General features: G+C 49.8%; 1 protein-coding gene across 1 annotated transcript; it reads left to right on the top strand.

The window, feature by feature from the left end:
- The first annotated feature begins 562 nt into the window (after window positions 1-562).
- On the top strand, window positions 563-7,738 carry LOC139239087 (uncharacterized abhydrolase domain-containing protein DDB_G0269086-like). Its single transcript, XM_070867605.1, has 9 exons — window positions 563-1,074; window positions 1,577-1,730; window positions 1,857-2,030; window positions 2,777-3,018; window positions 3,555-3,717; window positions 3,856-4,020; window positions 4,745-4,986; window positions 5,483-5,642; window positions 5,771-7,738. Exons 1-9 carry the CDS (start codon window positions 835-837, stop codon window positions 6,472-6,474), a joined length of 2,244 nt encoding a protein of 747 aa, XP_070723706.1. The 5' UTR covers window positions 563-834; the 3' UTR covers window positions 6,475-7,738.
- Window positions 7,739-10,268: the final 2,530 nt, after the last annotated feature.

Raw genomic sequence — 10,268 nt, 5'->3', positions numbered from 1 at the left:
AGGCGCTATATAAATACAAGTCTTTCTTCCCCCCCCCAAGTCTCACCCCACAACCTTGTGACTCAGATGAGTGCCGCCCGATGAGCCACTGGCTGAATGGCCTGTTTGTGTGCCGCATACCCTCTGTAATCCCAGCCGCTCACCTCCCCATTCTCACTCGCTGTGAGCGGACAGCACCAACCGGGCCGCGGCTGTCAGGGGGCGGCGAGAGCCGGGTCAGCGCGGCCCAGGGTCCCCGCTGCTCCGGCTCACACGGCGACCGGCGGACTTACCCCGGCGGTACTCAGCCTCCATTTGCCGGGCTCCGAGATGCCGCGGGCCGGCTGGGGCCCCAATACCCCGGCGACCAACAACAGCAGCAGCAAATGGGCGCCGAGCAGACACCGTCTTCCCGCCGCTTTTTCATTTTGCATGTAAGGGGCGGGGCGGGAGTTGTGGCGTCATCACGCACAAACCCTCCGATTGCCAGTCTGCGCAAACTCCCAGTCCCGACCTGACGCTCCCCGTGATGTCACGACGCAAGGTGTCAATCAGACGGTTAGTCAGCCCCGCCCACCCCGCGGCCCTCCGGCGCCTGCGCCGTGCCGAGTTTTTGCGACGGCGAACGTCATTAGTTAAGGCCGCAAACCGGCGGAGGCAGCGACCGCCGGTATTCGCCTTACGCCCGTTTGAGTGGTGCAGCCAGCACGAATTTTTGGCGCTTGTTCACACAATTGCAGCGCTGATCTCTCGGGGGAAGAGAGGAAGGGTGGGGAGGTGCCCAATATCGGGTGCAATCAACCAGCCCAGGAAAGTTAGGCCCAGGCTCTCCCTAAAGGTGCTTTGTTGCCAGACATGGAGAAACACCGGTGGTCAAGGGCGAAGCGGTTTTCGGATACGGCCCTAGAGGCCCTGGTCCACGGGGTCCAACGACGACGTAATGTCCTATATCCGCAAGGGGGCAAGCGGCTTACAATACGCCAGCGCAGGCGGGTCTGGAAGGAGATAGCGAATTCTGTCACGGCGGCGAGTGTGGTTGCCAGGACGCCCATCCAGTGCCGGAAAAGATTTCATGACATCCTCCGGCTGGTCAAGGTGAGTGCAGACTTCAGCAAATGTCATAAAATGATTACAGCACTGAAGGAGGCCATGCCAGATCTCTGTAAGAGGGCTTTAGCTCGTCCCACTCCCCCACTTGCCCCGCCTTTTCCCGTAACACTACAAAAAACATTTCCCAGATACTTATCCAATTCCCTTTTAAAATCCATGATTGAGTCTTCGTCCACCACCTTCTCATCAGTGCATTCCAAATCCTAACCACTCACTGCATTTACATTTTTTTCCCCTTGTCACCTTTGGTTCTTCTGCCAATGCCATATCCCACCATCTGCACCCCTAGCCTCACACACTGCTCAATGCCGCACTCACCTATCCACAACTTCCAGCTGTCACCCCCCACACCTCACAGCTTCACTTCACCCTCACAACCTTACCGCTGCTGCAACACTCACACCCACATCTCACACTTTGCCAGCTAATCAAAAAATGGCAGGCGCATCATCCAAACGCATAACGCTACACTCCCTTTCTCTTCCAGGCAAAAGTGGCTCATAACCAGCAGCAGGCGGGAGGCGACCAAGAGAGGGTTGACTTAACTGACCTGGAGGAATCAGTGTTCCAAATTATTGAAGGGGCAGGGACAGAGTCCATGGAGAACGGAGAATTGGAAAGCAGCACTGATGATGACGACGGTATACTTAATCCTCTTCTCACATCCCACTTCCCTCTTCTCCCATAAACACTTCTCACTTACAAGCTGCTGATAGTGTGTGCATGGATATTTTGCTACCCCCCCTCCCCTGCCTTTCTGCTTTCAGATACCCAAGAACCACCAGCAACTGGACCTGAACCTAAGGAAGACACTTACGGTGGAGAAGAAGCACAAGAAGAAGACGACAAAATGGAACAGCGTCTGACAGTCACAGCCACAAGCTCAGAAAGTGGCACAGCGCAGACTTTAGAGGGTACTACAGAGGCGGGATCTGCACATGGTGAGTCACTGATATGAGTGGGCTGCAGCCAGGACAGGGGGAAAGGGTGTCAGATCCCTAGAAAGCGAATTTGTGCACGGGTTCTGCACCTCAGGACTCAGATGATGACCTCAATGGGGCGGCTTTCAGAAGGAAGGTGATGGACATGCACACAGTAATGCTGGGTGCAGTGGCAAGGCTGCCAAAGAGCCTCTTGTCGGTGTCAAGCAGCATGGAGGATTCAGGCTCTAACATTGTATGGGGTTTTGCGCAGAGCTTGGAGCCCATGATTTCCAGGATGGAAATGACGGGCAGCTCCATGAGAGACCTTGTGGACCCAAATATGATGGATGTGATGGGAGACCTTGCGGCTTCCATTGCAGCACAGGCAGAAGCAACCCAACGGCTCACTGCTGCAGTGGAAGCTCAGACTGCTGCCATCATCACTGGGTTTACAAGTGTCGAAAGGGGCTTGCAGGGTGTCGCAGCAGGCCAGCAATCTGTGCTCCAACAGATTGCAGAGTTCTCGGAGGGATGTACGGCTGCAAGAGGTTGCCGAGATAGGGTATGGTGAGGCCGTGGAATGATTTGAAATTCGAGGTGTTGTCCTGTGCGCGTGCTGTCTGTGTGTTTGTGTGTGTGTCATTATCCAGCACTTGTGTGGCATGACTGTTACTTGCCACTTAGCAGCCCAAGCCTGAATATGTCCAGGTCTTGTGTGAGGGCACGGACTGTTTCATTATCTGTGGTGTTGTGAATCTTGCCAGGCATGGAGAGACAGCGGCTGTCAAGGGCAACGCGGTTTTCGTGTACGGCCCTGGAGGCCCTGGTCCACGGGGTCCAACGACGACGCAATATACTATTCCCGCAAGGCGGCAAGAGGCCTTCAAGACGCGAGTCCAGGCTGGTCTGGAAGGAGATAGCGAAAGCCGTCACGGCGGCGAGTGTAGTTCCCAGGACACCCCTCCAGTGTCGGAAGAGATTTCATGATCTCATCCGGCTAGTCAAGGTGAGTGAAGGCTTCAGCAAATGTGGTAGAATGATTACAGGAGGCCACTCGGCCCGTCACACCAACGCCGGCTCTCTGAAAGAGCGCTTTAGCTAGTCCCAATCTGTGCCCCCGGCCCTTTCCTGTAGCCCTGCAATTTTCATTTTTCCTTCAGGTACTTATCTAAATCCCTTTTGAAAGCCACGATTGAGTCTGCCTCCACCAACCTCAGACAGTGCATTCCAAATCCTAACCACTCGCTGCATTTAAACATGTTTTTCCCTCAAGTCACCTTTGGTTCTTCTGCCAATGCCATATCCCACCATCAGCCCCCCGAACCTCACACACTGCTCAATGCCTCACTCACCTACCCACAATCTCTCGCTGTCACCACCCACACCTCACGGTTTCACATCATCCTCACAACCTCACCGCTGCTGCAACACTCACACACACATCTCACACTTTGCACACACTGCCAGCTATTCAACCATGGCTGGCGCATCACCCAAACACATAGCCATAAACTCACTGACACACTTCACTTTCTCTTGCAGGGAAAGGTGGCTGATAACTGTGGAGACCAGCAGCAGGCGGAAGGCGACCAAGCGCGGGTGGGCCTAACTGACCTGGAGCAATCAATGTTCCAAATTATTGAAGGGGCTGGGACAGAGTCCATGGAGAACGGAGAAGTGGAAAGCAGCACTGATGACGACGAAGGTATGCTTATACCCAATCCTTCTTCTCACATCCCACTCGCCCCTCCTCCCATAATCACTTCTCACTTACTAGCTGATGATGGTGCATGCATGAATATTTATCTACCCCTCCCTCCCTCCCCCGCCTTTCTGCTTTCAGATACCCAAGAACTGCCAACTGTACCTGAACACAAAGAAGACACTTATGGAGGAGGAGAAGCACAAAAAGACAAAATGGAGCAGCGTCTGACACCCGTAGACGCAAGCTCAGAAAGTGGCACAGCGCAGACTTTAGATGGTAGTACAGAGGCGGGATCTTCACATGGTGAGTCACCGGGCATGAGTGGGCTGCAGCCAGGACAGGGAGAAAGAGTAGCTCAGGTGCCAGATCCCCGGAGGCCAAGTTTGCGCACAGGTTCTGCACCATAGAACCCAGATGATAACCTCGATTGGGCGGCCTTCAGATGAAAGTGATGGACATGCACACAGAAATTCTTGATGCAGTGGGAAGTTTGCCAGAGTCTTTTGTCAGTGTCAAGGAGCATGGAGGTGTCCAGCTCCAACATTGCCCGGGGTCTTGCACAAAGCTTGGAGCCCATGATTTCCAGAATGGAAATGACGGGCAGCTCCTTGAGAGATCTTGTGGACCCAAACATAATGGTGGATGTGATGGGAGACCTTGTGGCTTCCATTGCAGCACAGGCAGAAGCAACCCAACGGCTCACTGCTGCAGTGGAAGCTCAGACTGCTGCCATCATCGCTGGAAACGGGCTTGCAGGGTATCGCAGCAGGCCCGCAATCTGTACTCCAATAGATTAGAGTTGTCAGAGGTATGTACAGCTGGAAAAGGTGGCGGAGATAGGGTAGGGTGAGGCTGTGGAGCGATTTGAAATTCGAAGTGTTGTTCTGTGTTCGTGTCTGAAAAAAAGATGTTAATTATCTGGCACTTGTGTGGCGCCACTTAGCAACCCAAGCCTGAATGTGTCCGGGTCTTGTTGTACGCAGGCACGGACTGTTTCATTATCTGTGGTGTTGTGAATTGTTGCCAGGCATGGAGAGACACCGACCATCAAGAGCGGTGCGGTTTTCGGACACGGCCCTCGAGGCACTGGTCGACGGGGCCCAACGACGACGCGATATCCTATTTCCGCAAGACGGCAAGAGACCTTCAAAACTCCAGTGCGGGCGGGTCTGGAAGGAGATAGCCAAAGCTGTCACGGCGGCGAGTGTGGTTCCCAGGACGCCCCTCCAGTGTCGGAAGAGGCTTCATGACCTCATCCGGCTGGTGAAGGTGAGTGAAGACTTCAGCAAATGTCGTAGAATGATTACAGCACTGAAGGAGGCCACTCGGCCCGTTGGGACCATACCGGCTCACTGCAAGAGCGCTTTAGCTAGTCCCACTCCTGCCCTTTCCCTGCAGGTACTTATCCAATTCTCTTTTGAAAGCCACATTTGAGTCTGCCTCCACCACCCTCTCGGGCAGTGCATATGAAATCTTGACCACTCATTGCATTTAAAAAAGATTTTCCCTCAAGTCACCTTTGGTTCTTCTACCAATGCCATATGCTACCCTCTGCACTGCTAGCCTCACACATTGCTCAATGCCTCATTCACCTACCCACACCTCACAATCATGGCTTCACTTCACCCGCACAACTTTACCACTGCTGCAACACTCGCAGCCACATCTCACGCTTTGCACACACTGCCAGCTATTCAATGCTGGCAGGCGCATCACCCAAACATATAGCCCTACACTCACTGACACACTTCTCTTTCTCTTGCAGATAAAGGTGGCTGATAACCGCGGAGAGCAGCAGCAGGCGGGAGGCGACCAAGCGACGGCTGACCTAACTGACCAGGAGGAATCAATGTTCCAAATTAACGAAGAGGCTGGGACAGAGTCTGTGGAGGATGGAGAAGCGGAAAGCAGCACTGATGATGACGGTATGCTTATACCCAATCCTCCTTCTCATATCCCACTTCCTCCTAATCCCATACTCACTTCTCAGTTATAAGCTGCTGATGGTGTATGCATGGATCACTTGCTACCCCCCCTCCCTTTCTGCTTTCAGATATCCAAGAACCGCCAGCAACTGTACCTGAACATAAGGAAGACACTTATGGAGGAGGAGAAGCACAAGAAGACATCGACAGAATGCAACAACGTCAGACACCCGTAGATGCAAGCTCAAAAAGTGGCATTGCGCAGACTTTAGAGGGTAGTACAGAGGCAGGATCCGCACGTGGTGAATCACCAATCACGAGTGGGCTGCAGCCAGGACAGAGGAAAAGGGCCGTTCGAGTTCCAGGTCCCCGGAGGGCGAGTTTGCGCACGAGTTCTGCAGCACAGGACTTAGATGATGACCTCGATGGGCCGGCCTTCACAAGAAAGGTGATGGCCATGCACACAGAAATGCTTGATGCAATGGCAAGCTTGCCAAGGAGCCTCTTGTCAGTGTCAAGAAGCATAGAGGTGTCCAGCTCCAACATTGCCCGGGGTTTTGCGCAGAGCTTGGAGCCCATGATTTCCGGGATGGAAATGATGGGCAGCTCCATGAGAGATCTTGTGGACCCAAATATGATGGTGGATGTGATGGGAGACCTTGTGGCTTCCATTGCAGCACAGGCAGAAGCAACCCAACGGCTCACTGCTGCAGTGGAAGCTCAGACTGCTGCCATCATCGCTGGGTTTACAAGTGTTGAAAGGGGTCAGCAATCTGTACTCCAACAGATTGCGGAGCTCTCGGAGGGTTGTAGGGCTAGAAGAGGTTGCTAAGATAGGGTATGGTGACGCCATGGAGGGATTTGAAATTCAAGGTGTTGTCCTATGTGTGCACGCACGCGTGTCCGAAAAAGATGGTTATTGTCTGACACTTGTGTGGTGCAACTGTCACTTGCTACTTATCAGCCCAAGCCTGAATGTTGTCCAGTGCTTGATGTATGCATTATCTGAGGGGCTGCAAATGGAACTAAACACTGTTCAATCCTCACTTTTGACCTTATAATGGAGTGAAGATCATTGATGAAGCAACTGAAGATGGTTGGGTCTAAGATACTACCCTGAGGGATATGCTGGGCCATGAGGTTACAGATTGTGGTGGCATACAATTCTTCTGCTGATGATGACCTCAAGCAGGAAATAATGACACGGCCTTTTTCAAATAAAGTTGTCGGCTGCTTGGCCAGGAAACTGATTCTTGGAGTTTGCACTAGCAGTTCAGCTTTCCTTTAAAAATCAACATGAGAAAGTGAGAGCTACGGCTTTTAATGTACTTGGGAAGCTGATCAGATTTGGGACTGTGAAAATGAACCCTCCACCTCTCGAGCACATCAAGTCCACCTTGATCAGCTTGCTGCTGCACCTCAACGATGAGAGCAATGAAGTCATCAAAGTCTGCAAATCCGTGCTGAATTCCTACGGTCCAGTAATGGAGTCAGAAATCATGTCCAAGATGTTTCAAGAGCTTTCCTTGGAGGAGACCACCCTGGATTTTGAGAAATATTTAAGAAACATCTCCAGACACATTGCCAAAGACAATTCCCCAACCAGATTAACTTGTACATAAGGAGCTGTGTCACCTTCTTTAGGAATAAGCTACCCGAGGTCAGAGGAAACGCAGTGACATTCCTTGGTTTCCTCATGTACAATGCAACACTGGATTATTACAGATGACAGTCTGCAGGTCAGATTTGTGACAAGATTATTGCCTTGCTGTCAGATCATGTGCAGGAACCAAAGCAGTCAAGATGATGCGGTACCGCCACATGTAGTAGGGACCATGAGAACTAAAACATTGGAAGGGAATTGTTTGTATTGTGTTTGGAAACGTGTCTGAAGTCGAAGAATTCGTAGATCAAAAATGGCCAAAAGGCGGACAACATCACGATGGAAACAACCTGAACTGTTCTACAGACAACCCTTAAGTCCCAAATACAGTTGTTGGATTTTTACCCTATTTTGTACACTAATTCTGTTTGGAAAATTTCTGCTATAATTATCATCAGCATCAAGCTACAACCTCACTCATTAGAAAATTAATTTTTGAATAAAAAGATTTTAGTGGAAGAACTGTCTGCCTTTATTTTACAAATAGGATTTATTAAGGAAACCGTTTAAGTTTCCTTTCCTTCCATGCTTTGTGTTTTTGCCTTTAGATCGGTGCACACAACCTATCCCATTCCCCAACCGAGATAAAATGTGGACAACCTGCTCCCTGGTCTCAGGCAGTGCTATTCTACAGTCAGCTGCGCTGTCTATCTCCTGCCTGATCCCATCCCTCCTTGACAGCCCAGTGGAGGTTGATGACTCCAGATTTTCAAAAGGCCTACAATAAGGTACCACATAATAGACTAATAAGGTCATAGCATGTGGAGTCAGGGGACAAGTAGCAGAATAGATAACTAGCTGGCTTCAAGATTAGCGATTTAGACTTTGGAATCAAAAACACAATTTCTAAATTTGCAGATGACACCAAATTGGGGGAATAGTCAATACTGAGGAGGACTGCATCAAATTACAAGATATACTTGCTTTGGAGGCAGTTCAGAGAAGGTTCACTAGGTTGATTCCGGGGATGAGGGGGTTGACTTATGAGGAAAGGTTGAGTAGGTTGGGCCTCTACTCATTGGAATTCAGAAGAATGAGAGGTGATCTTATCGAAATGCATAAAATTATGAGGGGGCTTGACAAGGTGGATGCAGAGAGGATGTTTCCACTGATGGGGGAGACTAGAATTAGATGGCATGATCTTCGAATAAGGGGCCGCCCATTTAAAACAGAGATGAGGAGAAATTTCTTCTTTCAGGGTTGTTAATCTGTGGAAGCTGGGACATTGAATAAATTTAAGACAGAAATAGACAGTTTCTTAAACGATATGGGGTTATGTGGAGCGGGTGGGAAAGTGGAGCTGAGTCCATGATCGGATCAGCCATGATCTTATTGAATGGCTGCTCCTATTTCTTATGTTCTTATATTTGTACGCAAGTAAACTTTACTACAGATTTTTGAAATATAGTATAGGTTAATGGTCAACACTGAATAGACTGTTGACCAGAGCAGAATTTACTGATGTCAGATCTGCACAAAATTTAACAGTAGAGAAATTATGCTAAACTTGAATCGAACATAGGTTAGACCACACTTGGAGTACTGCATACAATTCTGGTCGGCATATTATAAAAAGGATATAGAGGCACTGGATGGGGTGCAAAAAAGATTTACATGGATGATACCAGAAATACGAGGATATTCCTAACGGGAAAGGATGAACAGGCTGGGTTTCTCTTGAAAAGAGAAGTTCAAGGGGTGACCTAATAGAGGTCTTAAAATTGTGAAAGGTTTTGATAGAGTAAATACAGTGAATGTTTCCACTTGTGGGGAAGAGGAAAACTAGAGGCCATCAATATAAGATAGTCACTAATAAATCAAATAGGGAATTCAGAAGGAACTTCTTTACCCAGAGAGTGGTGAGAATGTGGATCTCGTTACCACTGGGATTGGTTGAAGCGAAAAGTATAGATGCATTTAAGGAGAGGCTAGATAAGCAAATCAGGGAGAAGGGAATAGCGGGTTATGCTGATAGATGAGGAGGGATGGGAGGAGGTTCGAGTGGAGCATAAACAGCAAAATGGCCTGGTTGGGCTGAATGGCCTGTTTCTGTGCTGTATATCTGATATAATCCTGTGACGTGATGTGGGGACAAACCCAACGCCTACTACTCCTTGGTGCAATTTGTTCAACTATTTTAGTTGTGCACTTTAACCAAATGCCCCCTGCAAGGGGGGTCACACTCCAAAATAATTTTTTTTCCAGTGCCCCTTTTTTTGGGGGGGGGAGGGGGTGCAGTTTTTAGGGCACTAAAAACAGAAATTATACAAGTGCCCCCTGGCGAAAAGGTGACGAGACTCGAGGAGCTCAGCGCCCTCCTGGATGCACTTCCTCCACTTAGTACACTATTTGCTGCTCACAATGCAGTCCCCTTTACACTGGGGAGACCAGATTGAGTGACCGCTGAGCGGAACACCACCATTCAGTCTGTAAGCATTACCCCGAGCTTCTGGTCGCCTGACATAATTATCCGCTCCACTCCCACTCTGACCACGGCCCCTTACACTGTTCCAACAAAGCTCAACGTAAGCTTGAGGAACAGTACCTCATATTTCAATTAGGCACTTACAGCCTTCTGGAATCAACATTGTGTTCAACAATTTCAGATCATAACCTCTACCCCTATTTTTTCAGTTAGCAGCTGATGATGATCCTGCCATTCCCAATTGGATGCGTCTATTTGTACTAATTGAAAGGCAGCTGTTTCTCTGATTGGCTCTCCATTTTCACATGACCTCCTGCAGATTGGTCCCCTCGGAGGATAAGCCACACCCTGAAGTTCCTCTGGAATGTGTAACTGGAACTGCCCAGCCCATGTTCTGACTGACTTTCCAATTTGTAATTCAATCCATTTTGACTTCAGAAGCCAGAGGATAGATCTCCCCAAAAGCCACCAAGTTCCAGTCGAAATCCCTTACACCAGCGCAAGTGCTGCATCCGCCAGGTGAAGACCCTTACCCCAG

The sequence above is a fragment of the Pristiophorus japonicus genome, chromosome 26 (assembly GCF_044704955.1).
Source record: "Pristiophorus japonicus isolate sPriJap1 chromosome 26, sPriJap1.hap1, whole genome shotgun sequence".
NCBI classification, from domain to species: Eukaryota; Metazoa; Chordata; class Chondrichthyes; family Pristiophoridae; genus Pristiophorus; species Pristiophorus japonicus.
This window is presented reverse-complemented; position numbering and strand designations above follow the sequence as displayed.

What these genes read in the sequence shown, in the direction of transcription:
- LOC139239087 (XM_070867605.1), top strand. Translation starts at nt 835, where the DNA reads ATGGAGAAACACCGGTGGTCAAGGGCGAAGCGGTTTTCGGATACGGCC. An exon ending in ATCTCATCCGGCTAGTCAAG is followed by an intron (nt 3,019 to 3,554) that starts GTGAGTGAAGGC and finishes TTTCTCTTGCAG; the next exon opens with GGAAAGGTGGCTGATAACTG. An exon ending in ACCTCATCCGGCTGGTGAAG is followed by an intron (nt 4,987 to 5,482) that starts GTGAGTGAAGAC and finishes TTTCTCTTGCAG; the next exon opens with ATAAAGGTGGCTGATAACCG.